The sequence below is a fragment of the Euphorbia lathyris genome, chromosome 4 (assembly GCF_963576675.1).
Source record: "Euphorbia lathyris chromosome 4, ddEupLath1.1, whole genome shotgun sequence".
In the NCBI taxonomy this organism is placed as follows: domain Eukaryota; kingdom Viridiplantae; phylum Streptophyta; class Magnoliopsida; order Malpighiales; family Euphorbiaceae; genus Euphorbia; species Euphorbia lathyris.
Window position 1 is genome coordinate 12,440,240 of NC_088913.1, and position 22,896 is coordinate 12,463,135.

The 22,896-nt window shown below is 31.4% G+C and overlaps 1 protein-coding gene and 1 long non-coding RNA gene across 5 annotated transcripts; one reads left to right on the forward strand and one right to left on the reverse strand.

Annotated features, from left to right (window-relative positions):
• Nucleotides 1-325: 325 nt before the first annotated feature.
• On the forward strand, nucleotides 326-2,250 carry LOC136225998 (uncharacterized). The gene is made up of 3 exons (XR_010687421.1): nucleotides 326-527; nucleotides 616-720; nucleotides 1,955-2,250. It is a non-coding gene; the product is annotated as an uncharacterized lncRNA (long non-coding RNA).
• A 10,356-nt stretch (nucleotides 2,251-12,606) lies between these two features.
• On the reverse strand, nucleotides 12,607-21,245 carry LOC136225754 (transcription factor bHLH153). Of its 4 annotated transcripts, none has more exons than XM_066013863.1 (5): nucleotides 20,714-21,245; nucleotides 20,470-20,604; nucleotides 20,295-20,360; nucleotides 15,967-16,062; nucleotides 12,607-13,156 (listed from the first exon to the last, which is right to left on the reverse strand). In XM_066013863.1, the coding sequence occupies exons 1-5, from the start codon at nucleotides 20,990-20,992 to the stop codon at nucleotides 13,010-13,012; spliced, it is 723 nt and encodes a 240-aa protein (XP_065869935.1). In that variant the 5' UTR covers nucleotides 20,993-21,245; the 3' UTR covers nucleotides 12,607-13,009. The 4 variants fall into 4 exon arrangements, with proteins under 4 accessions (XP_065869935.1, XP_065869933.1, XP_065869934.1 ...); XM_066013861.1 differs by having other exon boundaries at nucleotides 20,708-21,245; XM_066013862.1 differs by having other exon boundaries at nucleotides 15,997-16,062; nucleotides 20,681-21,245.
• Between the last annotated feature and the right edge of the window lie 1,651 nt (nucleotides 21,246-22,896).

Below are 22,896 nucleotides of genomic sequence, written 5' to 3' on the forward strand. Positions count from 1 at the left end.
TCAAAATATTTTTTTTTTTGTAAAAAACCTAACCTCAAATTGAAATTATAAAAATATATTATATAGTCTATATTTTTTTTTCCTTTTCAAAAAAAAATAAAAATATATTTTATAGTCTATAAAATCAATAACACTACAAAAAAAAAAGAGAGCTTTAGCAGCCTTTTAATAGTGGCCTTTTTCAAAACCGCCCCATGGGCTTTATGAAAAGAAGTCCATTTGGATATCCCATATAAGAAAGAGTCCTTAGGCCCATTCCAACATATCATTTGATTTTAGGTTTACTCTGATTTTAGATTTACTTTGAATCACCGATATGCTTTCTTCTTCCTCAGCTCATCTCGTCTTTCTTCTTCTTCTTCTCCATCGTGCAGTTCTCCATTCCTAAACCTCTGTTCTTACAAATGTATTTTTCTTGAGCGATTATATTTAAAGACGCGCTACTCTCATTTTAGAACCATAGTGAGATGTGGCCGATGAGAAATCTGCGATGGTACAGTAGATTCTCCTCAAGTTTTGGATGACAAGTATGGTGGATTTTTAAACAGATCAATTGTGTAAGTGTTACAATATCGAAGTGAAATTTTTACTGAATAATTCTAATCAATTGTGCAGGTTTCTCAAATTCAGTAAATGAAGAGCAGAAAGAAGAGTAGATTTCGTTAAATGATTCGCTACTTTAGGTTTCTCAAATTCTACGACAGACCTTGATTTGATAAGGTGAGCCAGGAATTCATTTGTTAAATAACTCTGTCTTTGGCTTTAGTTATATTAGCACTTGTTAAATAACACTTGTTAATCTTCTGAAATTTGGGGTTGTGTGCATCTTTAAACTAAGTTGGTGTAATGGTTTGATTTCTGAGGATTCTCTGTTCTTGTCATTATCTGTCAGTGGGCATTGCAATTTCGGTCTTTAATTTGATATTCATCTTAGCTTGTGATTATCTATTGCTTTCAATTAATTCTTTTAATTTATTTACTTGTTGCATTAAATAGATGTATATGACACACTTTAGTCTCATAAATGCAATTCATTAGTGGGAAATTAAGAATTCCAGCTTTTATTAGCTACATTTCCTACTTCCTTGGTTAGATTTTATGAGCCACTGCTTTTTAATTTTGAAGGGATTCATGTGTCATGAATGTTCTTTGGTTGTTAATCTTTTTATTTCTACTTAGGAGGTTACTATTTGTATTTCTTTTATGAGTATGTATGTAGCTCTAGGAATCTGGTTGGATATGTTGATCATAAGTTAATGCCACAAATAAAATCCTTTGAAGCAATATATAGTAAATTTGCAAGACTAAATTCTCATGATAATTAAGGGAGAAATTGAGGAAATGGTAGCTAATGTTTAGGGTAGAGTGCAAGGATGGGAATCAAGGATTTAAAAACTAATTCTGTGGAAATTGATTAAGAAAGGCCACCCAACATTATGAAAACAGTGCATTTATGGTGTTTATAATATATAAATATGGTCTTGATTCAGTCAAGGCCATGATCATGAAGAAAACTGAAGAACTTGAAGCTAAAGAGAAACAACTTCGTTCAATCGAGGGGATGATTGCGGATTCTACTGAAAAACATGAAGAAAAAGAGAAGAAGTATGATGCAATTAATTCATTTATAGACAGGTGTTCTGTTGAGCTCACAAGCTAGGGCATTAGTATGTTATCATGTGTTTAATTTTCAATTTTGATTGATGAGTTCAACAAGATCTGGTTTTGGAAGCTATAAAATGGATGATTATGTTCAGGCTCTCTTCGATCCTCCCCAAATTTTGCTTATTTTGGTTGTATGGTCTTAAATTTGGGGATTTGCCATCTTCGTTTTGCTAATTGACAAATCTATCTATTCAAAGTAGGGACTTTTAATTGTTTGTTTATCAATGGGTTAAGTGATTGTATTGCTTCTGAGACATTAAATACCAAATATGGCATTTGATTCTTGCAGGAATTTGGAGAGTTATAAAAACATTTGGTGCTTAAGCCTTTTGGGAATATGGAGCTGTTTATGTTGAGTACTGCAGTATTGTTTTGCTTGACTTCACCAACATATGGCACTTAGAGACAATGCCATTAGTTTTGAGGTTTCTAATGAGCACGGATGAGGCGTCGACAACTTAGAAACAAGAGGAAATCTCATGTTATGGTTTTATTTTGATATTGAAATGATATTAGTGTTGCAATATCAAGCTAGTGACATTGAAATGACATACTCCATCAAATTTAGTTTCTTTTTTAATTTTAGAATCATGTATTGAATTTAAATTTTAGGATCATGTATTGAATTTAGTAATATATCAAAAGTTGATTTTTTTTCATATTATATGTTCTTTTTGAAGTGATTTGTACATTTAAATTTGATTAATTAATTCATAATTACTGTAGATAGCAAATTGGAATATAAAAAATAGTATATATAATAAATAATGCATAATCTATGTAGGGGTGGTTTTAACCGTCGGTGGTGTTTTTCGTCGCCTATTTTGTAGCTCCGCCCCCCTTTGGCGGCAGATTTGGGGCGGTTGGTAAAACCGCCCCTAGACTTTGTAGGGGCGGTTTTAACCGCCCCTACAAGAAAAAAAAAAAACTGCCTTTATAGATAGTTTTTGTTGTAGTGTAATCCCACATTAAATTACATATATATAATTTTGATTCGACCGTTATTTAGGCTTGAATTCTAAAAAATTAAAATTTATTTTCTAATTTCGAATTTCCATCCTATTCCAAAATTTCAGTTTCAATTATGATTAGAATGAAATTGTGTTTATATATTGCTGAATGTTTAATGTTTTATTTTTGTTAGATTTTTTTATTATTGAAACAATTATTGAGGGAACGATATGTCAAGGTTTCTAATAATATTTTATTCTTAGTTAAGAAGGATTTATTTATTTTATGTTTTTTAATAAAATGTATTTAGTAAACTGTATGCATTTGATATTAGTTTAGAAAAAATACAGAATGAGGCGAGAATGAGGCGAGTATTCATAAGGATTTCTATTACCCATTGGTATAAGGATATGGATAAATTTATCTCCATTTTTCTCAATAGGGCGGGATAGGGATGGGAATAGAATTGCTCGACCCATCCCAAACCCGCCCCATTGACAAGCCTAATGATAAATTCAAAATATATTATTATTAATAGATTTTTTTTCTAAAGAAAAAGATTAATTTTATGCATAGTTCTTCATCAAAATAATAATGTAAACTGGGTATTAAAAAAGTAATATTGATTAAATAAAGAATTATACTTATTTCGTATTTTCAACACTTTTTTAAACATCATTATATTATATCTTTCTATTTATATATTATGTTATATAAAACGCTAATGTGTAAGATCCTTATATTTTTGTGAAAAACTACAAGATATGTTAATTGAAAGAATCAAGTTCCTAGAAATTATATCAACTTGCCAAATAGGTACAACGTGAGAAATAAAGTTGTTAGCAATGGAACGAGATTGTTGAGTAAAGCATCACCATTTGTTACATGAGAAATAAATGAGGTTGAGAAGTAACAATTCGACCGGATCTACAAATGATATAAGATAAAAACGAGAAGAAGAATTTGAGATTCAAGGGAGAAAAAACTTAGCTCATTTTATAAATGAGAAAGAAATGAGCTCGTTACGAAGAATACATGGTTGTTGCGCCTTGAACATTGCGCTAACAGATTTAAGGAAAACATGACACGTGTAACTCCTACTAACAAATTCTTGACATATTCAAAACCAAAACGCATGACTAATGTTCAAGAGGTCAAAGCAACATTTAATCTTATAACAACCCACTCCCTTTAAAGAACCTTATCCTCAAGGTCAAAATAAGGAAACTTCTTTATCATGTCATAAGGAAACTCCCACCCTTGCCAACTCATCGAATCATAATTTTAGTAGCAGCTATGTTGCCTCTTTTCACCATCTTCCCATCGAGAACAGTTGCAAGAATTGGAATGGAGCTATCTGGAAGCTCAATAGAGACAAAAATTTGGTCAGATATCCTTTTTCTTAATTGTGAAACATAAAAAACCAGATGTATTGTTGAACTTGTTGGCAGTTGTAGCCTGTAAGCAACTGTTCCAATTCCATCTTCAATCTTGTAAGGGCCATAATATAGGATGAAAGTTTATTATTGTGGCATATAACCACTGATTTTTACTTATATGGTTGCAACTTAACATAGGCACAATCTCAAGTGGAAAATTCCTTTTTTGGCCTATAAGAATCTGATTATTGTTTCATCTAGTGCTGAGCTCTCTGTATTTGGAACTTCATCACTTGCAAAGCTACCTACATATCCCTCGAAATTTGATCCACTAATTCCACAACTGAATCTCTGGGGTAGTAAGGAATGTGAATAGGCGGAGGCACTCCATAAACACCTTGATAAGGAGTCATCTGAATTGTGGTATGCAAACTAGTATTCTACGACCATTCGGCTAAAGGCAGCCAATTCACCCATAACTTAGGATTCTCACGAGACATACAACATAAATAAGTCTCCAAACATCTATTAACTACCTTTGTTTGACCATCTGTCTAATGATGGTAGGAAGTGAATTTAAGCAGCTCCACTCCATACAACCTAAACATTTCAGAACAAATGATACTAACAAATATAGGATCTCTCTCAGACACTATTGTAGAATGTGAACCATCGAGTTTAAAAACATTGTAATGGAAAAGTTGAGCTACATCTACAACATTATATAGATGGCCTAGGCTAAAGAAATGAGCATATTTATTGAGTCTATCCATTAATACCATTAAACATTTCATTACCTTTAACCTTAGTATTGGTAAGGGTTGCAACAATCCTAGAGTGTTTGTCGTCTCATATTTGGAAGTTCGACATACAATGCATTCTCTGGTGTCGCTTTGCACATCCTTTTCCATCCCCTTCTCATAAAAAAAAATTGTTGTTGTTGGTCCCTAATAAGGCGGATTAGTTCTAAATGGGGGGTGAATAGAACTATTGAGTAATTTACACATTTAAAAACTTTTTCTACTCAAGTCAACATAACATAGAGGGTAACTTCAGTATCAGAGGGAACTTCAATCTACTTAGCTTTTCAGTAGTTTAATCTACTAAGATTGCTTCAGCTTTTTACAATTCCCAACTCAAAGGATGACTCCTTATCAGAGGTTTTGAAGCTTTACAATGTATGCACATTTCAATGAATATTCATAATATTAATGTGTGAGATAAATTCAGAGCATAAAACAATTCAATAGAAGTAAAGACAAATAGTAGGAAAATAAATACTCATTGATTTACGATCGAAAGATTACAAATTTCTTCAGATGAGAAATATGTTTGAACTAATCTCTCTCTAATCAATTACACATATATGAACTTGATTTGTGTATTGCACTTTGCTCTATTTTTAGTTTTTTACAATACATCTCGTATATGCTTGAATTCCTCTATTGGTTATGTATGAAGTTATTCTTAAGCTTCGCTCATATAGGCAGAGATTCAAACTAACCGTTTGAATTCAGAAGGAGCATTTGAGAAGAAACAACTTATGTTCTTCTTTAGAACTTCTAGTTCCTCTATTGAATTTTCCAAATAAGGAAACTAGCCGTTTCAGACTCAAAAGACTGTTGACCGTTGAGAAGCTTCATCCAATGATTTTCTCTTTTTTCTGATCTTCCAGGTTGCACGCTGGAGCGTTTCCATTTTGGTGATTACAGAGAGATATGGGTTAATAGCAGATATGAATGTTCTCTATGTTTTTTTTCTCAGAATGGTAAATATTAAGGAAGACGACAATGTTGTTCTCTTCTTCTGAGTTTGGGCTTGCTTCTGGCCGGACCTTTATTTCGCTAAAGGCCCATTTTCTTATATATATATATATATATAAGTAGTCTAATATGCCTTATATAATTTTTAACACTTAAACAAATTGTTAGATAACCAGGACATATTTAATTCTGAATTTAGTTATTTAATGGATCTAATTTCTCAATTGTAATTTTTGTCATAGTCAAAAATTTCATCAAAATTGGGTTTCAACAATCTCCCTTATTTTGATGATGCTAAAAATATTCAGAGGAAGGAACAAAATTTACTTACTCCCCTAAAATTACCGAACTTACACTGATTCTGAATACTCCCCTATAAGGGTTGAGTTATTGACTTTATTAATTGTAATTATGATTTCACTGTAAAGAATTGCTCACATTCTACACCTAGGGAGAAGAAAAATAATGATTGAATATTTTTTAAAGTTTAGAAAAGATATGTGTTCTCTCTAGATTTTCTGTTTCAAATATTCATAGAGAAAAAAATGTGCAAAAAGGTTTAATTAGTGGAGATTTTTATAGAGCAAAATCAGATTGATTGAGACTCATTCAAAAGAAAAATGCATTCTGAAGACTAATTGTGAAATAATTATTCACGGATTATAAACACTTAAATAAATAATTAAAATAAATTAACAAAATATAAGTGTTCAGACCATACAAACCCAACCCGGACGGCAACAGTCGCTCGTGTGGTGATAAAACACCACCTTATATACGCTTTTTATAAGTGATAAATTTCCTATATGAAATTCTTAACCGTTCTTTTATCGTCTGTGAGATTCTAAGGGAGCGTTTGATATTTAATGGATATAGAGATAAAGATAAAGATTAATATGTGGATAAAGATAAAAGATTGAGATGTGAATAAAAATAGGATAAATAATTTATTAGTTCCCTACTTTGTACCTAACACACTGTTTAGTCTCCCTATTTTGAAAAACACATTATAAAGTCACTATCTTTTTATCAATATTCACCATTTGATCCTTTTGTCTATTTTTTTTAGATTTTTAACCGTTATATTTGACATAAACAGATAGACAAAATAACAGAGTAACATGATTATTTTGTATTCTACTATTGCTATCCCTACCAAAGGGTTAATATTTGCAAAACATAGGGATCTTATAATGTGCTTTTATAAATAGAGGGACTAAACAGTATGTTATGTAAAAATATGGGGACTAATAAATTATTTACCCATAAAAATAAGATAGTTACAAATTATTATTCCATGTTTGGTATATTGGATAAAAATATGGATAAAATAATACATTTTACTATATTTAGCTCTACTTAAATTATATAACATTGATTTGAGGATAACATTAACCTTTTCATATCCTATATCTAAGGAGGTATCTATATCTAAGGAAGTGTTTGTTTACTCTATTTTCTCCTCATATTTACCTTTTCATATTAAAAACGTGAGTTTTAGGTGTTTGATTGGAGAACTGATGTTTGCCTTTTCATATTAAAATGGTAAGTTTTAGATGTTTAATTGGATAACTCATTTTTACCTTTTATACATAAAAAAGAAGTTATTTTTTCTAACATCAATGAATCTCTACTTCTCCAGCACTTAACTGTAATAACAAACAACTGATAAACTAAATGAATCCTAAAACAAACATAAAAAAAGGAGCCTTGCATTATTATCTCTATCTCTCTCCATTGATTACTCGTACAAAACGCCCTATAATAAATATATAGTGGGCTTTAAACACTTAGTCAAATTTATATCAAGTCTCAAATTTAGATCACGTCCAACACAATTATATATTTATATATATACTATAAAAGTGAAGTGATTCAACAGTGCAATTGAAAATTTTTGCAAAATTTTCCAATGGCACCCCTTATTCCTTCTTTCTCTTTCACTTTATGTGTCCTCTTTAGTCATTTCAATTTTTTCCGATTTTATCCTCATTTGAGGGGTTTTTACGTAATTTATCATTATCTTCAGATTATTGAGGTTGTTTACAGCTAGCACCCAAACGACACCGTATTATCAAGGACATTTTAGAGTTTTCTTCTCTCCATTCATTTAGGGTTTATATCTACAGAATTAACTCATAGTGCCTGCAAATTACTCTTGCGCCGTTTCTCTCTCATTCCAAGCGTTTTCCTATTCTCCATCATTTTTGTCCATCATTTTTTCCCAGCTCTCATCCTCCATTTCCCGTCTCCGACTTACCGTTTGGCAATCTCCAGCCATATTGTGTTTCCTTTATCATTCTCCTAGTCGGTTTGGAAAGCAACGATTTAGGGATTTGTTCTTCACACCCATAGCCTCGAATCGGTCCGCAACTGATGTAAGATTTCCATCATTTCTTTGCGTATTTTTATTGAGTTTAAATTTGTCTTAGTCTGAACATAGTTCTCTCACTCTTTAGGATCCTTTTTCGACAGCCGAAGAACACGAAACTACTGTTCAGGTAAATTTTCTGCAGATTTATTTGCTTTTTTTTACAATATGCTTATTAACTTTTTAATTTATGCTATTTGGCAGGTCTTTTCTCATGGATTGTAAAACTTGAACCATTTATTTATCCTTTTTCTTATCCTATTTCTCAGTTTATGGTATGCTTTTCTTTCAAATTTCATGTTTTTCCTTTTGCTTTCTTAGGTATTAAGTTTTTATGTTTTTGTTCTTTTTAAATTAATTTATCTGTTATTCTTCTAGAACTGAAACCATTAATTTAAGCTTCTTTTTTTTTTTGTGTTTTCTTAATTAAAATAGTTTTAGATTTGTTTTTTGGTATTTTTGTTGGATTGAAAAAACCCAGCTTTATTGTGGATTTAAGACTGCTTTATTTATAATTTTTATTACATCAGTGTTTATGATTTTTTCTAGATTTGAGCTTATAAATTTTTGTTTACTTTTTCAGATTTGCAGGTTTTATTTGGTGTATGAAGTTTTTAAGTACGTGTTGGTTTATTTGTTTTTGTGTTTATAATAGATTTGATACATTTGTGTTTTTCATCTTTATAGAACCCATTGTGGTAATGTGACATTTCTAGCAGTGGGAGAGCTAAAGTCTTATCTTTAGGAGTTGAGCTGACATTTCTATCCGGTTTCTTGAACTGATGCTTCATGTTCGTACATCGGTGGTGCTTAACATAGTCGCTGGCCTTTTCAAACCAAATTAGGTATACTGTTTATTTTTTGCTTCCTCAAGTTTAATCATATTTGCTGTTTTCCCGTCATTTTTCGATTAAATTCGTTTATTTGAGAAAAGAAGACATCTTATGAGATTACCTAGCTGGGATCAGGTGAAAAAGGTCTTCCCGAGCGGGGACTACTTGATTTAATTCGTTTTCCCGGCTTTTTAGCTTTCAATGAAATGAGATATTTTTTTTTTCATATGCATGGGATTCGCAATAAGTAAAGCAGTTTGTATTATCCATCTTTTTCTCCTAATATTTGGGTAAATTACATACGTGGTGTACAACCTTTACCCATAATCACACTTTGATGTACAACCAAAATTTTGTCATACTAAACTGTACAACTTTTTAGTGACCTTCCACTAAAGTGTACAGCAGGTAATTTTAACCGGTCAACGCGCCACCTCATCACTTTTAAACTCCTAACAAATAAAAGTGGATCTCACTTACTACTAAATGACTAATTTACCCTTAATTATATTTTTATTTTTTATTTTTGTTTTATGTTAATTCTTTTCTCTCTCCTATCCCTCCCCTATCTTCTCTATTCCTCCTACGCGTATTTCCCCATGGCCGCCGCCTTACCCCTCTGTATTTTCCCTCTTTCCATTTGCATTTTCCTTTATCATTCTCCATCTACTGTAAGTTTGCTAGTTCCTACAGCTTAAGCCAGCCATTTATAATGGATTCAATTCAGATCTCAACTCAGGTCGGAGCGGCTACAAGATGAACGGCGGCGGACGAGTTGCGACGATGAAGACAGAGGTGGAGCCATGATGACGATCCGAAACCGTCAACAACAAAAACATAATCGGAAATCGAATTGAAATTGGAATGGAAACCGTCAACAATAAACGACGATCCAAACGTGAAAAGAAGGATTGAAATTGGAAATTGAGGAACAAAAGCTTTAAATTAAAATCAACAATCTAGTAAAATCAATGTAGATTTTCCATCACTAACAGTAAGCAATGTTTCGTTTGTTTTTAACGAATTGTCACTTAGCAATAAGGAATCGAGGATTGTTGTATTTGGTTGGTGATAGCCAAACATGGTTTAAATTAATTAAGACGTGGGTTTGACGGGATGAAAAATTGATGCAGGCAAAGGGATTGACAAACGATGTAGTGGTGGGGCGAAGAGTAGAAGATGAGGCGTTGAAGGAGAAGGAGTTGAGTCCCCTCACTCTTGTACCCAAGCCTGTTAACCACTCCTCCTCTGTTCTTTTACTTTGTTTGTTTGTTTATTTATTTATTTACCTTTTTGTAACCCACCTCAGACGGACATGGCTTTTGAAATGGTAGAGAGAGAGAGGAGTGAGAGAGAAATGGTAGAGAGAAGAGTGAGAGAAGATATTGAGAGAGAAACGGGGGGGGGAGAGGGGTTGAAGGAAGAAATGAGGATATTTTAGTAATTTTATGAGAAATGAGGATATATTAGTCATTCCATAAAGAGTGGTTACACTTTTTTTAATTCTACAATGAAAAATGTTGATATGGCATAGTTGACCAGCGTTGACCGGTCAAAAAAACCGGCTGTACACTTTAGTGGGAAGTCACCTAAAGCTTGTACAGTTTAGTGTGACAAAATTTTGGTTGTACATAAAAGTGTGATTTGGGGTAAAGATTGTACACAACGTATGTAATTTACCCCCTAATATTTCAACAACAACAACAACTTTGCCAGCCCTGCTCTTTTACTATAAGATTTTTTAGCATTGTGGTAACTGAGCTTTTTTCTTTATTATTTTTCATTTCTCTTATAAGATTTTTTGAAATGCTTAAAATTGTAAGGCTTGGATCATATTTTTTGTAGCTCTACATCTTAGGTTTTAAGTTTTACTTCTATTTGGGTTTTTTCTTTTCTCTTTGTTTCTTGTGTTATGAATATGTGTTGTTTAGATTAGGGTACAAATATGAGCCTGAATATGTCTTTTTTTAATTGAGCTGACATAGACAAAAAAAATATGACATACTTCTGGAGCTTAAGCCTCATTTCCTCGACTCTTTCAGGCGCTTTTTGGCCCTCCTTTACGTTGATTCAAAGAACATTGGAAGCTCACAAAAAAGCATTAGAGAAAATCCCCAAAGAAGTTTTCCCAACAATAAAAAGGGGTTCAATTGCATGGGTTGGTTTCGGACCAGAATTTTTAATTAGCTTAGCTAACCACCAAGAATGGAAACATTCGCATACGGTTTTTGGTTCTGTTTTTATGGAAGACATGAGAATAACAGAAAAGATTGCACAACTCCCAGCTAAATCAGTTTGGAACAATATCAATGTGTCCATTTTGGTGAATACAGTTCCCATATCAATGTGTCCATTTTGATTGTATTGTACATTATGTACTCAATCTCAGTTAATCTGTTCTTTAACTGTATATTATTTATGACCTCAATTTTGGTTCAAGAGGTAAATTTTGGTTCATTTTCTTATTGCTTGGGTCGTGGGTATTCCTGGATTTTGACTGCTGTTTAGATTCTTGCAATTATATTATTAAAAGATGGCTTTTTTTCTAGGAAGATGGACAGTTTTTTTGCAGATTAACATTAAGAGATATAGATAAAATAAGAGATGGGTACAAGTGATTTAATAAAATAACCTTTTTTCAAAATTGACTCAAATATGATTTAACTGTATTAAAAAAGGTACAAAAATACTTTTAATGTTTTGTTTAGAAACAATTTTACATCTAACGTTTAAATATTGCAATTTTACACGAACACTTGTAGCCAATAGCAATTTTACTTCTAACGTTGATAATTTGGATAAATTTCAAACACTATTATAAAACAGATATTTTTTTTATTCCTTATGTTACACCAATTGCATATCAATTCGTTCTAAAAAAAGAATACATCATTTGCCCACCTGAACTTGTCCAAAATAGTTGATTGCCCCCCTAAACTTTCAAAGTGTCTCGATAGCTCCATGAACTTACATAAAATGTTCAGTTAGCCCCCTGAACTTGCGTAAAACGTAATCAATTGATCACTCGGTTGCAAAAAAAGTAAGGTAAATACGGAAACTGTATTGCATGCGTCTTAAAAAAGTAAAACAATCAAGATCGCGGTATTGGGGTTGTAATATTAGAGAATACAAGGTTTATAGTTGATCAAGTAATAACTTCATTTTTACTCTATCCTTGAATTATGTAATAACATTCTAAGACACGTGGAATACATTTTCCGCATTTAACTTACTTTTTTGCAACCGAGTGATCAATTGATTACGTTTTACGCAAGTTCAGAGGGCGAACTGAACATTTTATGCAAATTCAGGGAGCTATCGAGATACTTTGAAAGTTTAGGAGGCCAATCAACCATTTTGGATAAGTTTAAGAGGCAAATGATGTATTAAGCCTGATCTTTTTTTATAATTTAATAATAGAATTAGAGATTAATATTTATAAATTCGATGAAATTTTTGAATTTTTTTTAATTCGTACAAAAGACAGTGTATTTTTTTCACATCTCAATATATATTTGTGATTTGTTACTAATAAAATGACAAACGTGTGAAATGTATATGACAAAATTCATGACTAAAAAGACAATTTAATAAATTATTTTTTAAATTGACCCAATTTATCAACGTTAAAGGTAAAATTGCTCTTGACTTCCAAATCAGAGATAAAATTATACAATTTTAAACGTTAGATGTAAAATTATGGTATTTTTACATCTTAACCCAAGAAATTAACTATCTTTATATTATAAAATTAAGAAAAAAACCTATAAACATAAGAGAAAAACAAATCCTTGAAGAAATACGTAAAAGACATAACTAGCCCTTTTCTCAAAAATGGCATTGGTAAATGGAAAAAGCCTAGAAAATGTACAAGTGTCCCATCATAGCCACCCATTTACCCACCTGTATATTCTTAATTTAACCCACAAAAAGATTTTTACCTACCCTATGCTAACGAAAAAAAAGTCAAAACCCTTTTCACTTTCACCTTTTTTAACCCCCTTCCAAAACGGGCTAGTCTGCAAAAAAAAAACTGACTGGATTTAATTACTGCCTGGTTGATGACATGGCAGGTGACCAGTAATCGGCACCGTTGGTACTTGCCACGTGTAGGGTGCAATCAACTGGTACCAGACATAATCCCCTGCTTCTCAAGTCTTTTACTGCTGCTTCTCCACCACTTTTAGTATCCTCCTACACGATTTTACCACTGTTAGTAAAAGCATCCACAATGGTTGGTAAGAGCATCTTTAGTGGTAAATAACAAACTTTATTACTTACCACTTTCACCTCATCAAAAATAACATCATTTAGTTACATGCCATTAGAGTGTCTTATTACTTCAAATTTTGGTAGACCCCACTTATTATAAAACACTATATATTTATTCAATTAATAATTTTTCAAATTTTTATGTAACAATATATTTAATTCAATAATAATTATTCCTTTAAGAAAAATTAAATACTAATTATTAATATCATAAAAATATTTATTCAATATAATAATTAATTTAATACATACTATTATTTCAATAAAATAAAATAAATAATAATAATCAAATAAATTAAAATTATGTGGGAGAAGTTGAGATAAAAATAATTACCTTTTAAGATAAAAAATAATTTAATGATAAATTACAAATCTTAAAATATTTGAAAAATAAATTGAAATAAAATATTGTTAGTTTTATTTGTCAAACATGTATGATATAAAAAAAAACGAAAACAACAATAGTTACAGAAAGTGGATTATAAAAAAAAATTTAAACTAAGAAAAAGAAGACAAAAGCCACCGTTTTGGGCCTTGGAAAATGAGGAAGTACAGACTTGAATATGAAATTTTGAGGTGTCAATACACGCGCCACATCTAGACCAATTGGCTTCCTGCGTGATCTTCAAAAACTGTTTTTGTCTTTTTTTATTGTTTATCTCCGGGAGATAAAAGGTTTGTAACCAATATTGATAACAAACCAATATTGGTTACAACCTCTCTAATGGTTGTTTGTAACTAATATGTTCAAAGTAACAACTAAATCATAAGTATTAGAGATGCTCTAACAACCATTGTGACTTAGATGAGGTCAAAAAAAAAAAATATATTAATTAATAATAGATATCAAAAGTGTAATGTTGTAGGATCAAAATCGTAATTCTACAGGATCAAATGGTAACTTACCATATATCTCTGTAAAGTAAAAAGTGAAGGCAGGATGGCGTTGAAGCGCCATATCTGGCGCGTGGATCAGGCGCTCCAACACCATCCGTGGCCTTCAACTTTTTTCTTTTTGGATTTTAGGAAGTTGTGTATTGGTTGTTACTAACAAATTAATTTTTATAACAATCACTCTAATAGTTTGTAACAACTACACCTAGGATTATAACAACTAAAAACACCCCATTAGAGTTGGTCTAATGCAGTAAATGCTGCTATGGTCAAACTTACCACTGCCGGAGTCAGTAGAAGCAAAATTGGAGGTCTACCACCTTAAATATTTCGAATTAAATGACCAATTTGATGTCTTGAGCTCCATTTATTTGTGGGAAATTATAGCAAAATCAATTTAAATTAGTTAACAGTAAATTTATTAAAAAAGTATTTTACTTTTTGAAAATAGTAAAATATGTTCCTAACCCAAACTTCTTTCCATATTTCCATTTTTACCCAAACTTCTTTCCATATTTATATTTTTTCATATTTCCATTTATAAGTATTGTAGTCAAACACCCGAATGGAAATTGTTTATTTTCCAACATAATATTTTATCTTAATGTTAAAAAAGTATCAAAATGTTAAAACAGGTACATTTAATGTCCGTTTATTTCCAATTTTCGGATCTACTTTTTGTCTTTTAAGTCTAAACAGAAAACAAAAAGCGTTTGGTAAAAATTTGTAGTTTCATACAAAAAAAAAAAAAAAAAAATCAACTAATATCTGCTACTTAACAGCAAACAGCAAACATCTAAGAGATTTATAAAAATAACACGGATAGACATAGTCCGATCTATTAATATTAATTATTAAATTTATATAACTTTATTTTTTGATAATTTGTTCGATTTTTTGGTTTGAGACCCGTCAGACATATTTTTAAGTATATCTTCTCCCAATTAAAACTTTCTTCGTACGCTAGGGCTTGATCTCGAAATCTAACTTAAGCGACTTGAGAAACCACTCAAGCCAATCTTAATTGTTTTTTTTATGTCAAATGTTTATTTTAAATATAAATATTATTTTTTATTGTAAAAAAAATTATATATTCTTTTTTTATGTGGACTTATATAGGTTGGACTGGAATTTAATTTTTAAACCCGATGTTGCCTATTTAAACAGCGATCTACTCTCAGCTCGGGTTGAGTATTTTTTTTTTTAAAGCCCATGGGGTTGGCCCAAACTCGGTTTAACCTGGCCACGAACATGTCTACATTTTTTTTGAAACAAATTTGATCCCAAAAACCGTTCTCAAACTAAGCCGCTCTCGAGCTGAACATGTGTCTAGTTAAAGTTCAGTAACTCGTGTCAACAGTCAAAACATTTACTCCATCCGTTTCATATTACATGAGAGTTGCATAGAAATTAAAAATATTAGGAAAAAAAACTTTACTGCCCCTTTATTTATTGATTCCACTATTTATTTCATTTAAATCCGTTAATTCTAATTAATCTCCATTAGCAGAAAGAGTTATTTAATGTGTATTAATCATATAATATGACATGTAATATAAAATAAAAAAGTTTCTAGAAAGACATGTAATAGGAAAGAGATAAATTTTTTCTTTTTTTAAAAAAAGAAAAATTTTGTGCAATGCCCTTACATTAAAAAAAACATTTTTTTTTTTTTTTTTTTTAAAGTATGCAAGTATCTTTTAATTTCAAGAATATAATAGAAAGTTCTCAGTTATAATAAATTTTGATACAGTGTCAATTTGTTGATGAGGACACGTGTGGGTCCGGATGGGGCACGTGATAGAAATATGAATAAAGAAAGAAGAAGTGGGACTCACAGGGTGTTGCAGGTAAGGAGAAGAGAGCACCTGAATCTGATCATGGAGAAACTTGATATATCCCATCGCTTCATGGAGCACTGATGCTGTATCTGTCTGCACCATATGCATTCATTTCAATTCCCAATACTTCCTTTTTTACCCTTTCTCTTTTCCTCTTCATTTTTCTATTTTTACACTACCCATAATCCATAAAATAATAAAACAAAAAACAATTTAATTTTTTTTGTTCTAAGCTAACGTTTATAGAAAATTTATTTATCTTTTTCTGTTAAGAAAAGAAGTATGTATGTAAAATTTATTTATAGTCTTGGTATTTATTTATTTACAGAATGCTAGAAGTTGTAAAATTACCAGAAAAAAAAAAATCTTCTGATATTGAAACTTAAAGTTAGGGTAAATTACACTCATGGCCACTGAACTTTACCCATTCTAACATTGTGTGCACTAAACTTCAATTCTTAACAATATGACCACTGAATTTTATACTTTTTAATATTTGTGGCCACTCAACTTTAACTAACTCGTCAAAATGACCGTTAACGACCCCAAAATAAAAATATTCAAAAATTAAAGATGCCCAGAACAACATTTACTATGAAACCACATTTTTTATTTTCCAAAATCACTTTTTTTACTTTCTCTCTCTGAAAATCCATTTTATTTCTCCTAACCAAACAATACCTAAATGACCTCAAAATAAAAAATTTCAAGAATTAAAGTTCCTTAGAATATCATTAACTCTTTAAATTTTGTATTTTGAGACCGTCAATCATCGTTTTGAAGAGTTAAGTGGCCACCAATGTTAAAAAGTGTAAAGTTTAGTGGTCATACAATTAAGAATTAAAGTTCAGTGACCATAATGTTAAATGGGTAAAGTTCAATGGCCATAGGTGTAATTTACCCCTTAAAGTTACACCTGAGTTTAATAAATTTTAAATTACATTATTTGATATGTAAATACTAAGTCTAAATTTATATTTATTTTATAATGAGTAAATTACATCAATAGTACCTGAACTTTATTATAATTGACACTTTTGTATCTGGATTTATTTTATCTCAAAAATATTCATGAAGTAACTATGAAGACAATTTAGTAGTAAATTAAATAAATGGTACTTGAACTTTAACATAAATCACACTTTATTACCTGAATTTTATTTTGTCCTAAAAATACACCTCAAGTAAAGGTAAATTATGATAAAGTTTAGGTATCATTAGTTTACTCGTCAACTCGCGTTGACCGATAAAATATACTAAATTATCCGGTCATTGTTACTTCAAGTATATTTTTGAGACAAAATAAAATCTAAATATTAACATGTGAACTAATACAAAATTCAGGTACCACTAATGGAAATATAATATCAATTTATATTGGAATAAAATTGAATTATAGTTGCTATTACTATTTTGTATAATAAAGGAAAAACTGGTCTTCTTAATAAAAAATTCTACCGTGGATCAAAACTAATAATGGTCTTTCTACTCAAATGATATCGTATCATCTAACTATTTTTTTTTTTTTTTTTGATAATGTATCATCTAACTACTAACTGCTAATGTAACATCATTTAAGTGAAAGAACCGTACTATTAATTTTACCCTTTTCCGGTAAATATACTAGAATTAGATATATTTCTAAGCTAACATGAATTGCCAAATTAAAGCTTTGTCCTAAACAAAAGGTAATGCTTGCAAATATGAGTGCAAAATTCTAAAATTTCATGATTAACCGGTGGCTAAATTGCACTAATACTAGTAGTCATTTCATGTCATTCCAGCAAATTAGTTTTCTTCTCGAATATAAAATATTCTAATTTTTAAAAAAATTTCAGTTTAGTTTTTCAATCCAAGCATTAAATTTTTATATCTAGATCCATATGTGTTTTTAAAAATTCCAATGCTTATTCTTTATGTCATGAGACATATGCGAGAATTTTTTTCTAATTAACCAATATAAATTCATTAATTTAATTCCATATTAATTGTATTTCTTAATTTATGTGTTATATAAAGGAAGTGAGAGAATGTTAAATAAAGGGATAAAGTGCAAATATACCCCTAACATTTCAAGTCAAGAGCAATTTTACCTCTAACATAAAAAACAGTGCAATTTTATCCACAACATTGACAGTCAAAAACAATTTTACCCATAACGTTGACAACTTAGGTCAATTTGAGAAATAATTCATCAAATTGTCTTTCTCAATCACGAATCCTGTCATCTACCATTCATATTTGCGTCATTTTATCACTAATTAGTAACATGTCATAAACATATAAATGAAATTAAAAAAACTATATACTTTATTTTATACGAGATGGACAAAAAGTTCAAATATTTTGCCAAATTTAAAAATTTTAATTTTCAATTTTATTATTAAATCATAAAAAATATGATTTTTTTTAGAATCGACACACGTGTAATTGGTATAGAATAAAGAACAAAATATATGCATTTTATAATAATATCTGAAATTGATCCAATTTATCAATATTATGGGTAAAATTGCACTATTTTAAACGTTAGAAATAAAATTACTTCTGGCTATGTAGTTTTTTCTTTTTTCATCTTATCCCTTAAATAAAATCATTCCTACAATTTCTGTATGAAAGCTTACATAAAGTTGATGTAATACTACCATATATTTAATGCGATTCTTTAGAAAGACTTTGTGGCTTAAGATGTACCACTTAGCAAACACGTGGCTGCCACAACAGCCATAAATAAAATGTATGTGACATGTCACTTAATTAACACATATTTTGTGACACGTTGACATTTTAATATGGTTTTTTCTACACAAATTGCGCAAAAGGATTATAAATTGTAATGATTTATGTGTTGGTTCAAAATGATTTTATGGAAAAAGATTTGAAACTGTTCAATCGAATGATTTTCTATAAGACATCAATTGATGATTTTTGTTTAGAATTGGGACTCAATTGATGATTTTTAGTTAGTTCATGATCTGATTGATGATTTTAATAGTCTAAAGTTCTAATTGATTTTAAAACCTTAGGGAGCCAAATAGATATTATGCCAATTAAATATTATTGAAATTAAAATAAAATTAACTTTATTAAACATATCTGAAATTGTAACCTTTTGTAATTTGACATCCTTTCCTCCTATATTATATATGACATCCTTTCCTCATATTTGGAAATATGACCTAAACTTTATACTTTTGTTGTTTGACACTTTAAACTTTCGTTTTTTGACCTATAAGACATTTATTTGCTTATTTTATTTGGCAATCTTCAATTAAAATCCACGTTTGGATTCCTTGATTCGTAATCATCGTGGTAATATTTGAAGTATGTCAAATCAGCAAATAAATATTCTTACGTTCAAAATTGAAAAATTTAGAAAATTCCAAAATCGAAAATTTTAGGGGACCAATTATAAAAAAGATTACAAGTTTAAAGGGTACATTACACCCATGGCCACTGAACTTTACCCAATTAACATTGTGGTCACTGAATTTCAATTCTTAACAGTATGACCATTGAATATTGCACCTTTTAATACCGGTGGCCACTCAACGTCTCAAAACAACCATTAACAGCCTCAAAATAAAAAGTTCAAAAAGTTAATAATATTCTAAGAAACTTTAATTCTTGAAAATTTTCGTTTTGAGGTCATTTAGGTATTTTTTTGGTTAGAAGAGAGAGAGAGAATTTGTAGAGAGAAAACTAAAAAAAAAGTAATTTTGGAAAATAAAAAATATAGTTTCGTGATAAATGTTGTTCTAAACAATTTTAGGGCCCGTTTGCTGTTGCTTTTTGCTGTTACGGTTTGCTATTTGCTGTTGGAAAATGCTGCTTTTCCAAAAAGCAGAGATTATCTGCTTTTGTAAAATGCTGCTTTTCAGGTGTAAAAAGCAAACATGATGCCACTAACCAAACACCTAATCCTGTTTTTCAAATGTAGAAGGCAAGCAGGAATATCACTAACCAAACACCTAAAACTATCAATTTCGAACTGAAAAGGCAAACAAATGCACGAAAATGAGCACCCAAACACCCCCTTAATTCTTGAATATTTTCAATTTAAGGTCGTTACCGGTCATTTTGAGGAATTAGTTAAAGTTCAATGGTCACCAGTGTTAAAAAAAAAATAAAGTTCAGTGGACATACCGTTAAGAATTGAAGTTCAGTGTGTTAAAATGAGTAAAGTTCAATGGCCATGGGGTAATTTTCCCTAAGCTTAAATGTAGAATAAATCTAAATCTAATTATAGGGTGTAAAACCGCAAAAAGTTAAAAGTTCAGGTGTAATTATGTATTAAGACATAAAAAATTGAATAGAATTATCACCTTTCCATATGGTGATACAAGCTGCTGCAATGCTGCTATTCTGTCACCGAGCTTCGCCTTCCTTGCCTGAAAATCAATACCATTTCAAAACACACAGATTAATTATTAATTAGTTGAATTAAAGAAATTAAACCAATAAATTAATAATTATGTTAATATAATATAATATAATCACTTTAGGCTGGCCACCGGATATGCATGGATTCTCCGTTTTCATCTTTTTACTGCTTCTTTGAGCTTTAGCTATGGCGGCGCCGGCGGCGCTATTCCGTTTATCTGTTTCTTGGCTTAACCCATTTGTTCTTCTTCTCTGTAAAACATTAAATAATTAAACAAATTAACAAAAACCCAATTAAAAAAATTAAATTTTATATATAATCCCTCACATTGGGTTTAGTTGCAGTAGTACTGACACTGACATTGACAGCGCCGCCAGAGGCGGCGGCGGCAGAAGAAATCGGCGATGAGTCGACACAGCAAGTTACCGCCGATTTCTGATTATGCTTATTATAACCATCAAAGCAAAGCATTCTCGGAGGTTTGGAAGAGAAACAACGATCATCACCGCCGCCAAAGGCCGAAAGTGAACCCAAATCGGAACACAAAACGCCATTTTCTCCGATATCGGAAAACAGTAACTGAGAAAAACTAGTTGTTATTCCTACTTCTCCAAAATGTTCCCCCTCATTTTCATCCATGCTATCTTCAATTGGGTTTCCGGCGAAGAGAAGGGAGATAGTAAAGGTTGAAGCTTTTGTTCAATTGGGTTTCCGGCGACGGTGACGGCGGAGAAATTGGGAGAAAAAAAGTGGTGGCGGTGATTAGAAGAGAAAAAAGGAAGAAGAAAATGTTGGGGTGGTTTGGTTTGGGGGAAAGTTCCAAGACAGGGTATGGTTTTGAGGTGTTTTTCAGTCAAAGCCACCGGCCCCGAGAAAACCGTGGTTTAGCCGTCCAAAGCATCTGGTTGGGTGGTTGGTTAAGGTTGAGTGAGTGACTGAGTTGGATTCTTGTTTTATTTCCTTTGTTGCTTTAGAAACCAACCAAACTTGTTTAGAGCCAACTCGGACGGTTCAATTGAGAGTAACCGGTTCGGTTTTCATAAGTAGCTAGAATTGGTAGGTCGCTGGGCGGTTCGGTTTTCACAAGTAGATGGAATTGGTAGGTCGTTGGGTGCAAATCAATCAAACATGACTAAATTGATTGGTTCAAATCAAACCCTTACTAAATAAGCAAATCGGTTCAGGATAAAGAAACAATTAAGCAAACTCGTCCCTGCAATTTGCAACCAAACAAACTACAAACACAATTCAAGATAAATTAAGAGAAGAGTAACAAAGAATCGATTAACAGAAGATTAACAACAAAATTCAAGATTAATCAGTTCAGGATAAAATAAAAGAATCAATTAACAACAGCCAACATCAAACAAAGAGAAGAGCACCAAAGTAAGTACAAAACAGAACGAACAGAGGAGAGGGGGACGAAACGAACCGAGGCAGAGATGGGGCTTGAATCCTTCAAGTTGAAGGAGGCAGAGTCGGAACAAACTGAGGAGAGGGGTCGACGGTCGGACGATAAACTGAAAAGAGAAGAGCAGCAGGCAATAGCTTGAGAAGAGATCGACAAAATTAGGGATTTGGGGGATTTGACGAGATTCACAAAATTACGATTGAGGACTGAGGATTGTAATGTCAAATTCTTTTTTGTCTTTCAATTAGACAAAACGACGGCGTTCCACTTAAGTGGAACGACGTCGTTTTTTTCTAATTGAAAGATAAAAAAAATTACATTCCAGTCCTCTTCTCCTACCTCTTTCTTTCTCGCAAAACAGAAGCTCCTGCATATATCAATAGTATTTGTGAGGGGGCAAAATTCCAGAAATCAAAACCTAGTACCTGGTATTTTATTTCTTCCTAGATCTCAGTGGGGGCAAGTGCCCCCATTGCCCTCACTGTAGATTCGTCCCTGGGTGCAAATGGGGTCGAGAATTAAATCCACAAGTTAAGGAAAGTGGGAACACGAGAAGAAAATAATTAATCGTGATTGGCGCGTATCAGGCATGCGGTATAAAAGCGCGTTGCATGCTTGTCTTCAAATCATTATCATATGTCGTGTGGGGTCTGCTATGTTGAATACCTATCAATTCTAACTACTTATGAAAACCGAGCCGGTTAGTCTCTCAATAGGAATTGGTAGGTCGTTGGGTGCAAATGAGGGTCGAGAATTAAATCCACAAGTTAAGGAAAGTGGGAATACGAGAATAATTAATCGTGATTGACGTGTATCAGACATGCAATATAAAAAGTGTGTTGTACGTTTGTCTTCAAATCATTAGCACATGTCGTGTGGGGGTCTGCTCTGTTGAATATATTTCTCATTCTAAATATGGAAATATCCACCTTTTTTCACGTTTGGAGATTGAAAAGTAACTTAAATTCTTTCTATTCAATAAATATCAAATCAGTACTATCCTCCGATCTTGTAATAAAAATAGTACCATCAATTCAAATGGATTTTTAATAAAATACAAAACAAGTCAAGTGGGATTTTACATTCCCCAAACGCTAATATTTGTTTCAAGCGGATATAATTTGATTCAAGT

What these genes read in the sequence shown, in the direction of transcription:
- LOC136225754 (XM_066013860.1), bottom strand. Translation starts at nt 20,992, where the DNA reads ATGGATGAAAATGAGGGGGAACATTTTGGAGAAGTAGGAATAACAACT. An exon ending in TATCCGGTGGCCAGCCTAAA is followed by an intron (nt 20,361 to 20,469) that starts GTGATTATATTA and finishes ATTGATTTTCAG; the next exon opens with GCAAGGAAGGCGAAGCTCGG. An exon ending in CTCCTTACCTGCAACACCCT is followed by an intron (nt 13,157 to 15,966) that starts GTGAGTCCCACT and finishes AAAATCGTGTAG; the next exon opens with GAGGATACTAAAAGTGGTGG.